The sequence below is a fragment of the Dendrobates tinctorius genome, unplaced genomic scaffold (assembly GCF_039654945.1).
Source record: "Dendrobates tinctorius isolate UK_male_01 unplaced genomic scaffold, ASM3965494v1 ptg000151l, whole genome shotgun sequence".
Taxonomy (NCBI): domain Eukaryota; kingdom Metazoa; phylum Chordata; class Amphibia; order Anura; family Dendrobatidae; genus Dendrobates; species Dendrobates tinctorius.
The window spans coordinates 13,358,480-13,378,491 of record NW_027361818.1 but is presented as its reverse complement, the minus strand read 5'-3'; the positions used below and the strand labels follow the sequence as shown (position 1 = coordinate 13,378,491).

Below are 20,012 nucleotides of genomic sequence, written 5' to 3'. Positions count from 1 at the left end.
CCTTCCCACATACTATACCACCTTACACGGTGACAGAGAGGAAGGTGCAGATGAAAGTGCAGGTTGCTTGAGCAGGTGGGGGGGCATACTCATGGGCGATGGCACTGGCACAGAGCACCGCATAGTACGCAAAAGTGTCTCTGCCGGTGGGAGGGCCTAAACAGCCAAGTGCAGTGAGATGGAAGATGGGGACGAGAAGGAGTTCAGAGTAATGCAGGGATTCCCTAGCAAGGAGACTTATGTAATTGTTTTCAATGTTGGGACAGCAATTTTTGGGGAGCACTATACTCTGGTGAATGATATATGGGGCCCACCATACACTGGAGCATTCCAAAGGTGGACATCAGACACTGGAGCAGCATTTACAGGGCCCATTATACACTAGAGCAGTAGAAATGGGGCCCATTATATATGGAGCATTATTTGGGCCCATAAGACAGTGGAGCTTCATCCATTGGGACCAACATATACTATAGCATTATGTGGAGCTCATCATATACGGTTTGAAACATTATATGGGATCAATGATTCCATATGGAGAAATATATGGGCCTCATTACTCTGTATAGCGCACTAAGCGCTGGCCATAATACTGTATGGAGTTATATACTGTCCGTTTTTGGAGGTATTGGAGAATTTAAAATGGATATCAGTCATGAGATGTAAGAAGTGAAGTATTTTTCATTGTACTATACTGCTATTTCTCTGCCGTATCGGAGCATCATGAGTTGTGGTATGAGTTAAAGGGGCGCTCTTTGGCCCTGGGCCCACGAAAACCTGGAGCCAGCCCTACCCCCCACAACTGGAGCCAAATAACCCCCATTTTTCAGTGCGTAATTAGTATTATGAAGTAAATTAAGGTTGACAAGCTTCAGTAATAAGAATTGATGCTTTTGGCATTCAAATGGGCACTGTAGGTGTGTTTCCTGTCCTACTCTCACTGCCGACTTTAATTCCCCATTGACTTACATTGGGTTTCGTGTTTCGGTCGACTTTTCCCTATAGTCGGCCGATTTTGCTCGACCCGACTTTTGGAAAAGTCGGGTTTCATGAAACGAAACTCGACCCTAAAAAACCAAAAGTCGCTCAACTCTAGTAGCCAGTGTAATGACTGGCACAAGGTAGAGGCATCGGTGTAACGATTGGTGAGAAATATGATCCTGGCTGCAGCATTCAAGACAGATTGGAGAGGGGAGAGTTTGGTAAGAGGGAGACCGATTAGAAGAGAGTTACAATAGTCGAGACGAGAATGAATAAGAGAAACAGTAATAGTTTTTGCAGAGTCAAAAGTAAGAAAAGGTCGAATTCTAGAAATGTTTTTGAGGTGCAGATGACAAGAGCGAGCCAGTGATCGAATGTGGGGGGCAAAGGAAAGCTCGGAATCAAATATGACCGCAAGACAGCGGACCTGTTGCTGGGGAGGAATAGTGGAACCACACACAGAAATGTCAATGTCGGGTGTAGGTACATTAGTAGAGGGAGCAAACACCAGGAGTTAAGTCTTTGACAGGTTCAGTTTCAGATATAGTGAGGACATGATATTAGACACAGCGTTTAGACAATCGCCGGTGTTTTCTAGAAAGGCTGGCCTGATGTCAGGAGAAGAAGCATATAATTGGGAGTCATCAGCATAGAGATGGTACTGGAAACCAAATCTACTGATTGTTTGACCAATAGGGGCAGTGTACAAGGAGAAGAGGAGGGGGCCTAGAACCGATCCTTGAGGAACCCCAACAGTAAGGGGAAGGTGAGAGGAGGAGGAACCGGCAAAAGATACAGCAAAGGAGCAGTCAGAGAGATAGGAGGAGAACCATGAGAGAACGGTGTCCTTGAGGCCAATGGAACAGAGCATAGTGAGGAGGAGCTGATGATCCACAGTGTCGAATGCTGCAGAGAAATCCAAGAGAATTAGCATGGAGTAATGACCATTTGATTTAGCTGTTAGTAGATCATTAGAGACTTTAGTGAGGGCAGTTTCAGTGGAGTGTAAAGAGCGGAAACCGGATTGGAGAGGGTTGAGAAGAGAGTTATCAAAGAGATAGTGGATAAGACGGGAGTGGACCAGGCGTTCCAGGAGTTTAGAGATGAAGGGAAGATTAGAGACAGGTCTATAGTTAGCGGCACAGTTTTGGTCGAGGGATGGTTTTTTAAGTAGTGGATGTATGATGGCATGCTTAAATGAGGAGGGAAAAATACCAGAAGAGAGAGAGAGGTTAAATATTTTAATTAGGTGAGGGGTGACAGCAGGGGAAAGGGACTGGAGGAGATGTGACGGAAATGGGTCACTGGTGCAAGTGGTTGGGCGGGAAGATGCAAGGAGCCTGCTTACTTCTTCTTCTTTGACTGGATCAAAATCAGAGAGTGAGCTAGATGCAGTGGGGGAGGGAGGACAGTGCATGGTATGAGGTGATTGGGAGATAATTTCCTGTCGAATCTGGTCAATTTTTTCTTTGAATTGACCAGATCGTCAGCTCGGAGCTCCGTGGTTGGGGCCTGTACTCTTGGGTTGAGTAGAGAATGAAAAGTGTCAAAAAGACATTTCGGGTTATTGGACAGTGAGGTGATGAGGGTGTTGAAATAGGTTTGTTTGGAGAGGTGAAGGGCAGTGTTGTATGTTCTAAGCATAAAGTTAAAATGGATGAAATCTTCTTGTAGATTGGATTTTCTCCACAGACGTTCGGCGCCCCTGGAGCACCACTGCGCTGCAGGAAACGTGTTTGCACCATGTGCCAGGGTTGTCGCCATCTGCGTTGTGGTGTTCTATTTATAGGGGGTGCAAATTCATCCAGGGCACTTTGAAGTGTTTCATTGTAATGCTTCAATGCAGAATCAGGACATGAGAGGGAGGAGATAGGGGCCAATGAAGACTGCAAGTTCTTCATAAGTTTCTGGGTGTCAATGGCCTGTATGTTTCTATAAGTCTGATAAGTGGGGGTGACCTGAGCAGTCTGGCAGTTCTTGAGAGGAATTCCACTCTGCACATTTTGCAGTGACTGTGGCAGCAGCAACGAGCCCTGACTCAGTATGTCATGTCGAACAGCCAGGGCCAACACAGTACGGAGGTAGTGCATGTCAGGTTTACAGAGTGGGCACAGAATAAGGACGTCTGCACCCTTATGCCCAGTTTTGAAATGGCTACTAAGATGGTTAGCGCTGATGACGCCATCATCAGCATCATTATTCTGGTCATTTATATGCTGGAACAGCCTGTGGAAGGAGATGGTGGTCCCAGAAGAATAGGAGGAAGCAGAGGAGGCTGCAAAAGGGATAAAATTGTCTCAAAGTTCTAGACTAGTGTTGAGCGATACCACCCGATACTGAAAAATATCGTATCGGAATGGATCGGCCAATCTAAAAAAAAGTATCGGGTATCGCCGATTCCGATCCCGGAAGTCCCATTCAAGTCAATAGAACAGAAATATCGGAATTAAAAAAAACCCTTTCTTTCCCTGTTGGTTAATTCTACATGGAGAAAAACAACTAATAATAATGTAGAATGTATTGTGGGAGGTGTAGGAGACATTAAAGCCATAGAGCTTTAGCCTAATCAAATGGAATAGCAGGATTTTTTTTTTTTTTAAAGACGTTCGTATTTACAAAGATATTGACTATGTTAAAGTCTTTAATTTTTTGTCAGATATGTATGTTTCACTACTTCCATGCTCTTCACCTTCTTTTTTACTTCTCCCACACTTTCTCCTTCATCATCTTCAGCAGCAACAGTATCTTCTTCTTCTTATTATTATTATTCTTCCTCTTTTCTTCTTCTTCTTTTCTTCTTCTTCTTCTTTTATTCTTCTTCATATTCTACTTCGTCATCTTCTTCCTATTCTTCTTCATCATATTCTTATTTGTGTCAGGCATTTCTGTAGTTGTTATCTATAAAAGTTTGAAGATTACACTTTCCGTTCAGCCTGTCACAAAAGATTTACAACAGGATTTGTCAGCGTTCAGTTTGGCCTGCAGCAGCAGGCCTTTTCCAGGGGCACCACGAGGAGGAACGGACTCACCCCCATACACTGCTTAGTCTTCTTCTGCTTATAAATTAGATAATATCATTTGCTCTGATTTTTAGTCTTATGCTTCATGTTCTTCAGCTTTTGGTTTTTATCCTTCTTGGTCTTCTGTCTCTTGTTGTTCTGCATCTTGGTGGTTGTCTTCCTATTCTTTGTCCTCTTGGTCATCTTCTTCAGGTATTCTTCTGTGTTGTCTTCAGGGTCATTGTCAGGGAGATCCAGAGTGAGAATCAAAAACCATTTCCATAAGCTTGAACTTGGAAAAGTAGCAGAAGGTACAAGAAGGATGAGGAACTGCCGAGAACCAGCTGACGGTATTGGAACCCGGAGGGGCAGCAGAATGAACAAGAGCCAATGGCACAACCATGGACCAGCTGACGTTGCTGGAACATGGTTACTAAGCAGGAGGTACCTGTGCTCCAAAGCACTACAAAGGACCAGCAGACGTTGTTGGAACTTGGATACCAAGAAGGAGGCACCTAGGCCAAAGGCACTGCCGAGAACCAGCTGACGGTGCTGGAACCCGGATGGGTAGCAGAAGCTGCAAGAGCAAATGACACTAGCGAGGACCAGCTCATGGTGCTGGAACCCGGTGGGGCAGCAGAAGGAACAAGAGCCAATGGGAGAACCGTGGACCAGCTGACGGTGCTGTAACACAGTTTCTAAGCAGGAGGTACCTGTGCTACAAAGCACTACCAAGGACCAGGAGATGTTGCTGGAACTCGGATACCAAGAAGGAGGCACCTAGGCCAAAGGCTCTGCCGAGAAACAGCTGACGGTGCTGGAACCCGGATGGGTAGCAGAAGGTACCCAGGAAAAAAACAAAGTTGCAAGGCCGTGAGCCAGCCGCAGTTACCGAAACCCACAGTCCTACAGGGCGTGCTTGTTGCTTGTCCTATTGGCACTACGGAACCAGCCTTTATTACCAGAACCCGCAGCCCACATAGGAAGCACCGAAACTGCAGGCACCATAGACTCGGCTAACCCGACCGCAACACGACAGGACAACGTATTGGTGGCAAAGTGACGTTGACACTACCCGGAAACAGCAGGCGTGCTGGAACCAGGCTGGGCAGGAGGGAGTGCCTGTGCCAAAGACACTTCCGAGAACCAGCTGATGGTGCTGGAACCCGGATGGGTAGCATTAGCTACAAGAGTCAATGGAACTACCGAGAACCAGCTGACGGTGCTGGAACCCGGAGAGGCAGCAGAAGGAACAAGAGCCAATGGCACAACCGTGGACCAGCTGACGGTGCTGGAACACGGTTACTAAGCAGGAGGTACCTGTGCTCCAAAGCACTACCAAGGACCAGCAGACGTTGGTGGAACTTGGATACCGACAAGGAGGCACCTAGGCCAAAGGCTCTGCTGGGAACCAGCTAACGTTGCTGGAACCCGGATGGGTAGCAGAAGGTACCCATGATTAACAAAGTGTCGTGTCCGCGAGCAGGCCGCAGTTACCGAAACCCAGAGTCCTACAGGGGGTGCTTTTCCTATTGGCACTATGGAACCAGCCTTTATTACCAGAACCCGCAGTCCACATAGGAAGCACTGAAACTGCAGGCACCATAGACTCGGCTAACCCGACCGCAACACGACAGGACAACGTATCAGTGGCAAAGTGACGTTGACAATACCCGGAAACAGCAGGCGTGCTGTAAACAGGCTGGGCAGGAGGGAGTACCCTTGCCAAAGACACTGCCGAGAGCCAGCTGACGGTGCAGGAACCCGGAGGGGCAGCAAAAGGAGCAAGAGCCAATGGCACAACCGTGGACCAGCTGACGGTGCTGGAACACGGTTTCTAAGTAGGAGGTACCTGTGCTAAAAAGCACTACCAAGGACCAGCAGACATTGCTTGAACTCGGATACCGACAAGGAGGCACCTCAGCCAAAGGCACTGCCGAGAACCAGCTGACGGTGCTGGAACCCGGATGGATAGCAGAAGGTACCCATGAAAAACAAAGTTGCATGGCCGCGAGCCAGCCGCAGTTACCGAAACCCACAGTCCTACAGGGAGTGCTTGTCCTATTGGCACTATGGAACCAACCTTTGTTACCAGAACCCGCAGCCCACATAGGAAGCACTGAAACTGCAGGCACCATAGCCTCGGCTAACCCAACCGCAACACACAGGACAACGTATCAGAGGCAAAGTGACGTTGACACTACCCGGAAACAGCAGGCGTGCTGTAACCAGGCTGGGCAGGAGGGAGTACCCGTGCCAAAGACACTGCCAAGAACCAGCTGACGGTGCTGGAACCCAGACAGGCAGCAAAAGGAACAAGAGCCAATGGCACAACCGTGGACCAGCTAACGGTGCTGGAACATGGTTTCTAAGCAGGAGGTACCTGTGCTAAAAAGCACTATCAAGGACCAGCAGACGTTGCTGGAACTCGGATACCAAGAAGGAGGCACCTAGGCCAAAGGCTCTGCCGAGAAACAGCTGACGGTGCTGGAACCTGGCTGGGCAGGAGGGAGTACCCGTGGCAAACACACTTCTGAGCAGCAACATGCGATGTTAAAGCCCAGGGGTCAATCATGCAGCAGGCTGAGGCCAGCTTGGAGCGAGTTTTATATTGGTTGTACACAACTACTGATTGTAACCGTGCTCCACTTTGGCCTCTGGCTCTACTGTCTCTAGTATTTCCCCTGGCCTTCAACCATGGCAGTTGCTGCTCTGCAGTGTTGTCTGCACAATCCACACTTGTTCCTGAGTTACTGGGGCTCAGTCATGTCAGTTGATCCCCTGATGTGTGTCCGGCAAGGTGTCCTGCTCTGTCCACATTCCCACAACTATTAGTGGGAATGGGGACAGAGCAGGAGACATTGCCGGACACACATCAGGGGATCAACTGACGTGACTGAGCCCCAGTAACACAGGAACAAGTGTGGATTGTGCAGACTGCACATCAGAGCAGCGACTGGCGGGGTTGGAGGCCAGGGGAAATACTAGAGACAGTACAGCCAGAGACCTAAGTGGACCACGGTTAAAAGTCAGTAGTAGTGTGATGTTGGAGGCAGCAGGAGACTTTGCCATCCGCACAGCAGGGGAACATCTGGCGTTACTGAACCCCACAGACACAGGAGCGAGTGTTTCTATCTGTGTGGACGGCACTTCCAAGCTACAACTCCCTGTGTCGAAGCCCAGGATCAATGCTCCTAGCAGCCTGAGGCCTACTTGGAGCAAGTGGAAAATAACATGTAGTGTGATGTTGGAGGCAGCAGGAGACTTTGCCCTCCGCACAGCAGGGGAACAGATGGAGTTACTGAACCCCACAGACACAGGAGCGAGTGTTTATATCTGTGCGGACGGCACTTCCAGGCTACAACTGGCTGTGTTGTAGCCCAGGATGAAGCATGCAGCAGGCGGAGGACAACTTCCAGCTGGTTTCATAGAGGTTGTAGACTACTACTGATTGTCACCGTGCTGCACTATGGCCTCCGGCTCCACTGTCTCTAGTATTTCCCCTGGCCAACAACCCCACCAGTTACAGCTCTGAAGTGGGGTCTGCACAATCCTGTAACTGTGGCTCAGAGCTGTCTGTTGATCCCCTGATGTGTGTCTGGCAAGCTCTCCTGCTCAGTCCTCATTCACACTACGAGTAATGTGAATGTGAACAGAGCAGGAGACCTTGCCGGACACACATCAGGGGATCAACTGATGGGACTGAGCCACAGTAACTCAGGAACAAGTGTGGATTGTGCAGATGCCACTTCACAGCTGTAACTGGCATGGTTGTTGACCAGGGGAAATACTAGAGATATTGGAGACAGAGGCCTAAGTTGACCAAAGTTACAAATCTGTAGTAGTTTGCATGTGGATGGAGCAGGAGACATTGCCGTCTACACAGCAGGGGAACAGCTGGCATTACTGAACCCCACTGACACAGGAGCTAGTGTGTTTTTCTCTGTGAAGACGGCACTTCTGAACACCAACTGGCGTTGTTGGATCCCAGGATGAGGCATGGAGCAGGCTGAGGCCTGATGGTGTTGGCATGTGGAGGCAGCACTAGACTTTGCCTTCTGCTCAGCAGGAGAACAGCTGGCATTACTGAACCCCACAGACACAGTAGCGAGTGTGTTTTTCTCTGTGAAGACGGCACTTCTGAACACCAACTGACGTTGTTGGAGCCCAGGATGAGGCATGGAGCTGGCTGAGGCCAACTTGCAGCACGTTTTATAGAGGTAGTAGACTACAACTGATTGTAACCGTGCTCCACTATGGCCTCCGGCTCCACTGTCTCTAGTATTTCCCCTGGCCTCCAACCCTGCCAGTGACAGCTCTGAAGTGGCGTCAGCACAATCCACACTTGTTCCTGTGTTACTTGGGCTCAGTCCCGTCTGTTGATCCCCTGATGTGCGTCCGGCAAGGTCTCCTGCTCTGTCCTCATTCACACTACTAGTAATGGGAATGTCGCCACTTAAGAGCTGTCACTGGCGGGGTTGGAGGCCAGGGGAAATACTAGAGACAGTGGAGCCACAGGCCTAAGTGGAGCAGGGTTAAACATCAGTAGTAGTTTGAATGTGGATGGAACAGGAGACTTTGCCGTCCACACAGCAGGGGAGCAGCTGGCGTTACTGAACCCCACTAACACAGGAGCTAGTGTTTTTCTCTGTGCAGACGACACATCTGAGCGACAACTGGCTGTGTTGAAGCCTAGGGATTATAGTTCAGGTGGTAGAAACATGAACACAACAGGAGACCTGGATACAGTTGCCAACCAACTATTTAGTTGGGAAGAGGACTGGCAAATTCTGGGGAGATCCAGGCCTTGTTCATTTTCAGAAAAGTAAGCCGGTCGACGTTATCGGAAGAAAGTCGCGTGCGACGGTCTGTTAGTACACCACCTGCGGAACTAAAGATGCGCGTTCCGATAATACACTGGCAGCAGGGCAAGCCAGCACCTCCAATGCATACTGGCTAAGCTCTTGCCATGTATCCAGCTTAGAGACCCAAAACTTGAAGGGGGAAGAGCCATCTGGGAGTAGACTCACAGGGCAAGACATGTAGTCTGTCACCATCTGACGGAAACGTTGCCTCCTGCTGACTGGAACAGTTAGTGATGGTGTAGACAATTGTGGCGGACACACAAAACTTTGCCACATTTGGGCCATAGTGGTCTTGCCTTGTGCTGAGGTGCTGCCTCTGCTCCCTCTTTGTGCCGAATTTCCTCCACTAGCTCGACACACAGAGGTGCTTTGTAAAGCACTAGCACCACTGCTGTCGGGTGGAATGGAAAACATGATGGACTGCACCAGTGTGTCTTGGTACTCCCGTAGTTTACGCTCCCGGTTCAACGTTGGCATGAGGGTTTGCAAGTTGTCCCAGTAGTGAGGATCTAGGAGGGTGTACACCCAATAATCAGCCGTGTAGAGAATGTGGGCGATGCGGCGGTCGTTTCTCAGGCACTGCAGCATGAAGTCAACCATGTGCTGCAGACTCCCAACTGCCAAAGAACCGCTGTCCCCTGCTTGAGGCGTGAGCTCTGCCTGCTCTGCATCACCCCACCCTCAAGGTACATACTGACTAGAGCTTTGTGTACCTCCCTCCTGTGGAGAGATGTCTTCCTCCTCCATCGACTCCTCCTCATCCTCCTCACAAAGTGTCCCCTGCCTAGGCCTTTGTGAGAAAGCACGTAGCGCAGACTGTCCAGAAGCAGATGGCATTTGGGACTCCTCATCCTCCACTTCTTCCAAAACCTCATCCCTTAGTGCTTGCAGTGTTTTTTGAAGCATGCAGATAAGGGGGACAGTCAAGCTCACTAGTGCACCATCTGCACTCGCCATCCGCGTTGGATCATCGAAGGCACGCAAAGCGAAGCAGATGTCCTTCATAGAGGCCCACTCAGTGGTGCTGAAGTGTGACCGGCACACATTGCGACTTGTTTGCGCCTGATGCAGCTGGTACTCCATGACTGCTGCCTGCTGCTCACACAACCGCTCCAACATATGTAACGTTGAATTCCATCTGGTGGGTAGGTCACATATGATGCGATGTTCCGGAAGGCATAATCGGCGCGATCTTGCCGTGCTGGAACGACGCAAGTGAGCGCACTCTATGCGGACCTTGTGCAGCAGTGCATCAAGATCTGGATACTCCCTCAGAAAGCTCTGCACGACCAAGTTGAGCACATGTGCCAGACATGGGATGTGAGTGAGGTTGCCTAGGCCAAGAGCTGCTACCAGATTTCAGCCATTGTCACACACTACCAAGCCCAGCTGGAGATTCGCTGGCACAAACCACACGTCGCTCTCCTGCTTGATGGCATTCCAGAGCTCCTGCGCTGTGTGGCATCGATTCCCCAATGAAATTAATTTCAGTATGGCCTGTTGACGTTTGGCCACGACTGTGCTCATATCGGTCGTAACAGGCTCCTGCTGCGCTGTTTCAGAGGAACTCGAGTAGGAGGAGGAGTCAATATGTACAGACTGGATTCCTGCAATACGTGGAGTTGGCAGAACACGTAGAGCGCCACTCTCCAGATCTGTACCCGGCTCCACAACATTGACCCAATGGGCAGTGAGGGAAAGGTATCGTCCCTGTCTATGGTTACTGGTCCACACATCAGTGGTCAGGTGGACCTTGCTACTGATGGCGTTTAGTAGCGCATGTTTTATGTTTGCCTCCCCATGTTTCTGCAGGGCAGGGACGGCTCGCCTGCTGAAATAAAAGCGGCTGGGCACGGTGTATTGTGGGACTGCCATTGCCATGAAGTCCTGGAAGGTGTCAGTCTCCACCAGCCTGAATGACAGCATTTCAAGGGCCAGTAGTTTGGCAATGCCAGCATTCAGAGCCTGTGCTCGGGGATGGTTTGCCGAGTATGGCGGCCTTTTCTCCCATGCCTGTGCTACCGATGGCTGCCAAGTGGCCTGGGAGAGTGAGGATGACTTTGAACGTGGTGCTGTGGGTGGAATGTCACAGGGTCTCCGGACAACAGTGCCAGAGGTTCTTCCTTGGCGATCCTGTGAGGAACCCGAACCAACTGTGTGTGAGCTGGAGGAAGAAGCCCCAACACGAGCTGAAGAGGTGGTAGGTGGTGCTGTACGTTGGCCTACGTCTTCAGTGTGTCTGTGTAACTCCACCTCGTGCTTGGTCCGCACATGTTTTCACATATTAGTGGTATTGAGGTTGCTGACATTTTTCCCTCTTTTGACTCTCTGATGACAGCTTGCATTTGACAAAGCAAATGTCATCTGCAACTGTGTCAAAAAAGGACCACGCACTGCAAGTCTTGGGAGCGCCCGTTTTGCCTTTTGAAAGTGGAATGCTCCTAACGGGTGCTGAAGTGGAGGCTACAGGCAACAATTCTGCCCCCTACCTCTCCCTCCGGTTTTGGCCGTTCGGGGAATCTGTTCCTCAGAGCTGTTCCCACCACCTTCCTGTTCCTCATGCCATGATGGGTCAAGGACCTCATCATCTACACTCCCCTCTTCAAACACCTGCTTCTCCTGGGTTGTCTCGCCAGCACTGTACGCACCAGAAAGAGGTAACTGAGTCTCGTTATCATCTGATGCGTACTGAGGTGTGCTGACCATAGGCACTGGCCCACCCGCCTCTTCAGATTCAGAGGGACAAAGAAGTTGCACATCACTGCATACTCCCTCTTCTTCACATTCTGGAATGCTGCTTGGCTGGCCCCCTCTTTCCAAACCTACAGATTCCGAGAACAGAAGGAGAGACTGTGATGGCTCCTGTCCAGGGTTCTCTGACTGCCTGGGCACTTTGGCAGGTGGTGAAGAGACAGATGGTTGCTCTTCGGTGCTCTGGCCCTGAGAGGATGTGGAAGTAATTGAAGTCGATGCATTAGCTGCCATCCATCCGAAAACGGCTTCAATTTGTTCCTCCCGCAGCAGTGGGGTACGGTGAGGTCCTACAAAGCTGCGCATAAAGGACTGTTGCATGCTAAAACTGGGGGATGCTGACTCACTGGTGCCAACAGCAGACACAGAATCCCCACGTCCTCACCCTGCAGAATCCCCACGTCCTCTCCCTGCAGAATCCCCACGTCCTCTACCTGCTGAAACTCCACGGCCACGTGCCTTACTCCCTGCCTTCTTCATCTTGCTCTGAGAAAGATAGGCAGAAAAGTACAAAGGGGGGCCTTAGTGTGCTTATTCCCGAACAGCTTTTTACAGGTATAAGAAACACTAATTTTATGAAGTGTGTGTGTCAACTACACTTTAATGGGAGCTAATGTGGCCTACACAACTTTCAAATGTAGTGTTTGGTAAACTTTGTTGTTTTTTTGGAGGGAAAAAAAAACTAAAAGGATGTGACCAAAGATTTGAAAGTCAGAGTATCACCAACTTTCTGGAGCTATTACAATGCAGGCAGGTAACCTACAATGCAAAAGATGAGGCTCCAAAAAAATTGGGTAATACTAATCTGGTTGCATCTGAAGGGCACAAGCCAGAAAAAAGGCTCCTCTATCTACTCCTATATAGTGTTTGCAACCAACCAATGTAGATGGATATGGATGGATGCACACTAATAAGAGAAGAAAAAATGAGCTGCAATTAAAGAAAAATATGTGTGAGGCAGTGACGCACGCTGAGCGGCCTACAACCAGACGTAGCTGCAGGACACACTACACAGCGTGAGCTGCACTCACACACAGTCAGAGACCTCTCAGACAGCCGTGAACAGTGCAGCTAAGTGGGCACTAGCACTGACAGGCTGCAGAAAGGCTCCGCGGTGTACTCCTAGATTGTTTGCAACCACCATATATGGATACGGATGGATGCACACTAATAGGAGAAAAAATGAGCTGCAATTAAAGAAAAATATGTTTGAGGCAGTGACGCACGCTGAGCAGCCTACAACCAGACGTAGCTGCAGGACACACTAGTCAGCGTGAGCTGCACTCACACACAGTCAGAGACTTCTCAGACAGCTGTGAACAGTGCAGCTAAGTGGGCACTAGCACTGAAAGGCTGCAGAAAGGCTCCGCTGTCTACTACTAGTGTTTGCAACCAACGTATATGGATACGGATGGAAGCACACTAGATACAATTTTTTAAAAATAAGCAGCTCAAAAAGAAAAATATGTATGAGGCAGCAGTGAGGCACGCTGGGCGGCCTACAACCAGACGTGGCTGCAGGACCCACTCCACAGCGTGAGCTGCACTCACACAGCCCTTGCAGACAGCTGTGAACACTGCTGCTAGGGAAAAGCAAGCTACAGTGGTGGTTTATGTAGCCTGGGTAAAGCACAATATTGTTTTGAGAATCGCTATTTCTAACTGTCCCTCACAGTCTTCAACAGCAACCTGTCCCTAACTAAATTCACAGCAGAGTGACCAGAGATGGCGGTGGCAGTGGCTTTTATAGTGCATCATGACATCATTTCAGCAGCCAATCACAGCCATGCCAATAGCTAACATGCCTACATGCCTAACAGGATGTGCCCACACTTCTGAGGAATCCCATTGGCTGAATCAAATCGAGCGGGCTGATAGCATTATGGGAACTTCCGATTCCGGTATCCGATATGAAAAATGTATCGGAAGTCAGTATCGGAATTCCGATACAGTTAATATCTTGCGGTATCAGAAAGCTCAACACTATTCAAGGCTGTTGTCACACAGGAGGGTGGGAAGGTAGAGTGGAATACTGCATTGAAATTGTTGCCACTTTGCTGGTGTCTGCCAATAATTTTTGGATAAGTGAACACTCCTTGTTGGGTGTCCATCTGAAGGATTTGGTGTAGTGAAAGACCTGTCAGTCCCTTTTATACTATTTCTATTGTGGTGAAATTGATGCCACTTTTGTGGTGTCTGCCAATAATTTTTGGAAATGTGAACACTCCTAGTTAGGTCTCCTTCATGCATGTTGCCTGTAGCAGTAGGCCTCCGAGACCGTCAGGCCTCCTCTTCCTTGCACTCAACTACACGTGCTATAGTCCTTTAATTTTTCTGACATTGGTAGTCTAGAAAACTGATATTTGTGCCACCTGAGTGTGCATGTGAGTATGAAAGCAGGTAGAGGTGTTTTATGTGTTATCAGGGCTCCCCACAAAGGGGACATACAATGGTCCCTCACCCACTTCGTCTTACTGTGACATTCATTGGAAAGCTGTCAAAGCTGTCCCAGACCCCGATACCTCATGCCTGGCTGATTGCTGCAGTTCCATGCTGCAATTTCCAGTTTGTGAATTGAAGCCAATTTCCTGGTGTCTGTCCCTCATTTGATGTGTTTTGGCAGCATTTGGGGTCATTATAAGGTGTGCATGCGTTTGTTTTTGCCTCCCATTGACGTGAATGGTGTTCAGTTATGTTCGGTAAATATTCAACGAACTAATTGGCAAATTTTGCAAATTCGGCAATCATAATCCGAACCGAACATTGAAATATTCGCTCAGCTCTAGTAAGCAGCCTCTTCTTCCCTTGCCAACTTTGGTTTCTTTATTCTAGGGCTGAGAAGACACAGGGGTAACATAATTCCCGATCTAAAGTTGGTGGCACTGCTAAGTTTGGGGCTTTCCCAGAAAGTTTTTGAGGGCAGAGACTTAAATGTTTATATTTTATTCATTGAATTTTTGATAGGTAAGAATAAGGTACAATATAATTGAAAAGTATCTGGGGGTTATTTATTTCCTTTCTCTGCAAATATAACGAGATGATAATTTCATCTGTAGTTATCAATGTCCCATGACTGTGATATTTCAGTCTCCAGAGATAATTACAAGAACACAATGTTTTGTTTTTCGATTGCTTATTTAAGAAATCCCTTCCCATCCTTCTTATTCCCCCTGGTGTCATCCTGGGGATATTATTGATATGAAAAATAAAGCATAAAAAGCGAAGAAAATATCACTGGTGGCCTCATATGTGCCAGATCTGTGCTGAGAAGAGTTCACTGAGATGAATACGTTGCTGTTGAATCCTCAACTCTGCTGCAGTCCGGAATTCATTGTGAGTATACTACCGGAGATTTGTCTACTGTTCCTGGCAGAAGAATTGTAGAATCCGTCATGAATTAGAGCCACAAAATGAGGCCTTAAGCTGCCCTCATCCATCCATATTATACAGCTCTTGTATGGCATTATTGTGGGTCTTCTGGATAAGAAAAACATTGATAGGGTCATTAACATTATACTTGTCATTAAGGGAGTTTTCCATCTAAGGAACAGATGACGCCCATTACTTCTTGTAATTGCTGCTGCCTCATGGTCCAATTCATCATTTGCTTTTTTAATTTCACTGTTCTGTTTTTTTCTTGAGATTTTTGTTAGTTTTTTTGTGAGAAATTTTTCAAAATGGAGTATGTAGCTTATGAATTTCATCAAACATGGTCTTTAGGTTTTTCTTTCACTTTTTATGCAACTTTTAAACTCAAACACTGGTACGTTTCAAAAAATGTAGCAAATATTTTACAAAATATCTGTCGCATATAAAACCAGTCCAAGGAGGGAAAAGATTAAATTTGTGCAAAAATGTAATGACGTTTTAAAAGTCGTAAATTCTGAATCAGGCAGAAACATTTCTATAACCTAGAACAGTGTTCCCCAACTCCGGTCCTCAAGAGCCACCAATAGGTCGTGTTTTCAGGATTTCCTTTGTATTGCCCAGAAAAACATCTCTGTAAATCCAATTTACCTAGAAAATTTGCATAGGTAGGTGAATATGAATCTTGCCTAATCCACTCATGCCTAGTCATCAATCTTTAAGTTTCCAATAACACACGTTATAATGTATGAAATTATAATATTAGGATTGCAGCCATTTTTTGGGAACTTTAAGGGCCTTCAAAAGGTAAAAAAGTGTTGATATTCCTGTACTCTCCTTACTGCTCATGTCTCTGACCTCTTTGCTCCTCATTGTAACCTGTCTGGTCCCTGTCACATCATCTTATTTCAGCTGCTTGTACTAATATCCTTAGACCTTTCACACTGAGCTGGAACGTCCGGCTCTGATGAGGCCTGGTATGGTTCTGGGAATGTATGCGCAAAGTCAGGGCAAATGTCGAGATTTTATTACCTTTTTTATTTTGTGTAGACTCCTCCCAGGCTTCATCAGAGCTGGAATCCCCGCTCATGTGTTAGAGCCCTGAGGATCGTAGCTCTCTCTACAGGAGCAGAAAATGCGACTGGACGGGTGACAGTGAGGAAAGAAGGGACTGTAGAGGTGAGGATAAGAATTCATTTTTTACATATTCTATTATGTTCTGCGGTCTAGAGACCCTAGAGTATTAAAAGGGATATTACATACAAATAACATCTCAAATAATGGAAATTCCTTGGAAAATTATTGCAAAAAGATGAAATCACATTTTTATTGATTGAATCATCTTTAGTCATCAATGTTTAAGTGTCCGATAACCTCATTTATTATTTATGAAATATAAAATTAGATGATTTACTAAGGTCTCTTACTTTATATGAAATGGGAGGAATATTTCATGATGCCTAAATTACTGTATACGCGGCAACAATTCACTCATGAGATTAGTCACAGAATCACCCAAGTGTCACACGGTCACAGCCACTTGGTAACTGACTTTCAAAAATACGAGTTGCGGACTGCCGTAGTCTTATGTCCCAATACTCCGAGGGTCATCTCCACGTGGGGCTTATCAGCATCGATAATCTGTGTATGAGGCATTTTTTCTACATATAGATTATTGTGATCTTTTAATGCTTTTATCATTTACATAATTCACTTTCTTACAAAAAAGAGACTTCAATCAGTTTCTTTTGTTTTCAGTGTTTTCACTGAAAATGTGCAACGTCAACCAGACTGAAGTCACAGAGTTCCTGCTCCTTGGATTTAAAGGTCTATATAAATACAAATTTCTGCTCTTCATCCTTTTTCTCTTCTGTTACCTGATGATACTGGCTGGAAACCTCCTTATTATAGTGTTGGTGTCCACCAAGCACAACCTCAATACCCCAATGTTCTTCTTTGTCAAGCATCTAGCTGTAGCCGATATCCTTTCCACTACGACCATTGTGCCCATGATGCTAAATGTAATTCTATATGACATGAAGGAGGTGCCTGTGGGGAGCTGCATCTTCCATCTCCATATGGTTTTCATGTTTGGTTACAGCCCGATTTTTCTGCTCACTATAATGTCTTATGATCGGTACTTGGCCATTTGCCGCCCGATGCGCTACAATTCTATAATGCAGCCTCGTGTTTGCTTCAAGATGGTTCTTGGCTCCTGGTTTGTTAACTTTTTCATTACCTTTGACATGATTTTTGTTTGGCAGCTGGAGTTTTGTGGTAGCAACACAATAGACCACTTCTTCTGTGACTTTGGGTATGTTCTTGAATTGACTACCTCCGACACTCACCTCTTGACTTTGGTTGACTTTGTAATAGACATCATTGGAGGTGTCATCCCTTTGGCTTTAATTCTTATCAGCTATTTGAGTATTTTCTTCATCATAATGATCCTTTCATCCACCAGTGGCTTGTCAAAAGCCTTCTCCACATGTGGCTCCCATCTCACCATTGTATGCATCTACTATGGAACTATCCTCATGATTTACATGTCACCATCCAAAGACAGATCATCGAGCACAAACAAGTTATTATCTCTGCTGTACATTGTGGTGTCTCCAATGATGAATCCCATCATTTACAGTCTGAGGAATCAGGAGATCAGGAGAACTCTTCAACAAATGTTTAGACAATGTTAAGGATATACTTAAATGCAGCACACATATTTATGAGACTGTCTTAGCTGATTACTGTATTTCCAGATGGGGAAAGGGAGGAACAGAAGATTTGTCATCTGGAATTTCTTGACAGAATATTCACAACTAGCTGAAGAGCCCGGCGATGCCCGGGCATAGTAACCAACTCTCGTTAGTTATAACAAATTATAATGATTATATTACACATAAAAACATTTCACATCATATATTCAACACTACAGATTTTCAACACAAATTAACTAAACGATTACCAAAGTATTGACAGTATTTTATTTTCAACTCATTCAAGGGCCTTTTGATAAACAACATTTTTGGTTTTTCCTTTCAGTGCAAAGATGAACAGATTTTTGGCCATTCCAACTCTGGAACAGACCACGTAAAGTTCACCATGAGAAAAGCATGGAGATTGCAAATCGATCCCTACTACTTTCAAGGACTGTCCCTGAGCATTGTTAATGGACATTGCAAATAGGAGTTGAACTGGAAAATGGAGGCGTTTAAAATCAAAAAACAAATCAGATGGAATGAGTGGAATTCTTGGAAAGAAAATGTCCTCTCCTTTGGCACATCCTGTTTCTGAGCTGTGTATCTAATCCTATCGTGTGTTACTGACTGCTCAGCAGTGTATCTAATTCTATCCTGTGAGATACTGTCTGCTGAGCCGTGTATCTAACCCTATCCTTTGTGATACTGACTGCTGAGCCATGTACCTAATCCTATCATGTGTGTTACTGTCTGCTCAGCCGTGTATCTAATCTTATCCTGTGTGATACTGACTGCTGAGCCGTGTATCTAATCCTATCCTGTGTGATACTGACTGCAGAGCCGTGTATCTAATCCTATCCTGTGTGATACTGTCTGCTGAGCCGTGTATCTAATCCTATTCTTTGTGATACTGACTGCTGAGCCGTGTACCTAGTCCTCTCCTGTGTGATACTGACTGCTGAGCTGTGTGTCTAATCCTATCCTGTGTGATACTGACTGCTGAGCTATGTATCTAATCCTATCCTGTGTGATACTCACTGCTGAGTCATGTGTCTAATCCTCTCCTGTGTGATACTGACTGCTGAGATGTGTATCTAATCCTATCCTGTGATACTGAAAGCTGAGCAGTGTATCTAATCCTATCCTGTGTGATACTGTGTGCTGAGCTGTGTATCTAATCCTAACCTGTGTGATACTGTCTGCTGAGCCGTGTATCTAATCCTATCCTGTGTGATACTGACTGCTGAGCCTTGTATCTAATCCTATCTTGTGATACTGAAAGCTGAGCAGTGTATCTAATCCTATCCTGTGTGATACTGTCTGCTGAGCTGTGTATCTAATCCTAACCTGTGTGATACTGTCTGCTGAGCCGTGTATCTAATCCTATCCTGTGTGATACTGACTGCTGAGCCTTGTATCTAATCCTATCTTGTGATACTGAAAGCTGAGCTGTGTATCTAATCCTATCCTGTGTGATACTGTCTGCTGAGCCGTGTATCTAATCCCATCCTGTGTGATACTGACTGCTGAGCCGTGTATCTAATCCTCTCCTGTGTGATACTGACTGCGGAGCCATGTATCTAATCCTCTCCTGTGTGATACTGACTGCAGAGCCGTGCATCTCATCCTATTCTGTGTGATACTGACTGCTGAGCCGTGTATCTAATCCCATCCTGTGTGATACTGACTGCTGAGCCGTGTATCTAATCCTCTCCTGTGTGATACTGACTGCGGAGCCATGTATCTAATCCCATCCTGTGTGATACTGACTGCTGAGCCGTGTATCTAATCCTATCCTGTGTGATACTGACTGCTGAGCCGTGTATCTAATCCTCTCCTGTGTGATACTGACTGCGGAGCCATGTATCTAATCCCATCCTGTGTGATACTGACTGCTGAGCCGTGTATCTAATCCTATTCTGTGTGATACTGACTGCTGAGCCGTGTATCTAATCCCATCCTGTGTGATACTGACTGCTGAGCCGTGTATCTAATCCTCTCCTGTGTGATACTGACTGCGGAGCCATGTATCTAATCCCATCCTGTGTGATACTGACTGCTGAGCCGTGTATCTAGTCCTCTCCTGTGTGATACTGACTGCTGAGCCGTGTATCTAATCCTCTCCTGTGTGATACTGACTGCGGAGCCATGTATCTAATCCCATCCTGTGTGATACTGACTGCTGAGCCGTGTATCTAGTCCTCTCCTGTGTGATACTGACTGCTGAGCCATGTATCTAATCCCATCCTGTGTGATACTGACTGCTGAGCCGTGTATCTAATCCTATTCTGTGTGATACTGACTGCTGAGCCGTGTATCTAATCCCATCCTGTGTGATACTGACTGCTGAG

At 46.8% G+C, this 20,012-nt stretch overlaps 1 protein-coding gene across 1 annotated transcript; it reads left to right on the top strand.

The window, feature by feature from the left end:
• The first annotated feature begins 16,734 nt into the window (after positions 1–16,734).
• LOC141049915 (olfactory receptor 1E16-like) lies at positions 16,735–17,658 on the top strand. The gene has a single exon (XM_073546755.1). The coding sequence runs from the start codon at positions 16,735–16,737 to the stop codon at positions 17,656–17,658; it is 924 nt and encodes a 307-aa protein (XP_073402856.1).
• The last annotated feature ends 2,354 nt before the right edge of the window (positions 17,659–20,012 follow it).

Bases quoted from the DNA above. Each gene is read 5' to 3' on its own strand.
- LOC141049915 (XM_073546755.1), top strand. From the start codon at position 16,735: ATGTGCAACGTCAACCAGACTGAAGTCACAGAGTTCCTGCTCCTTGGA.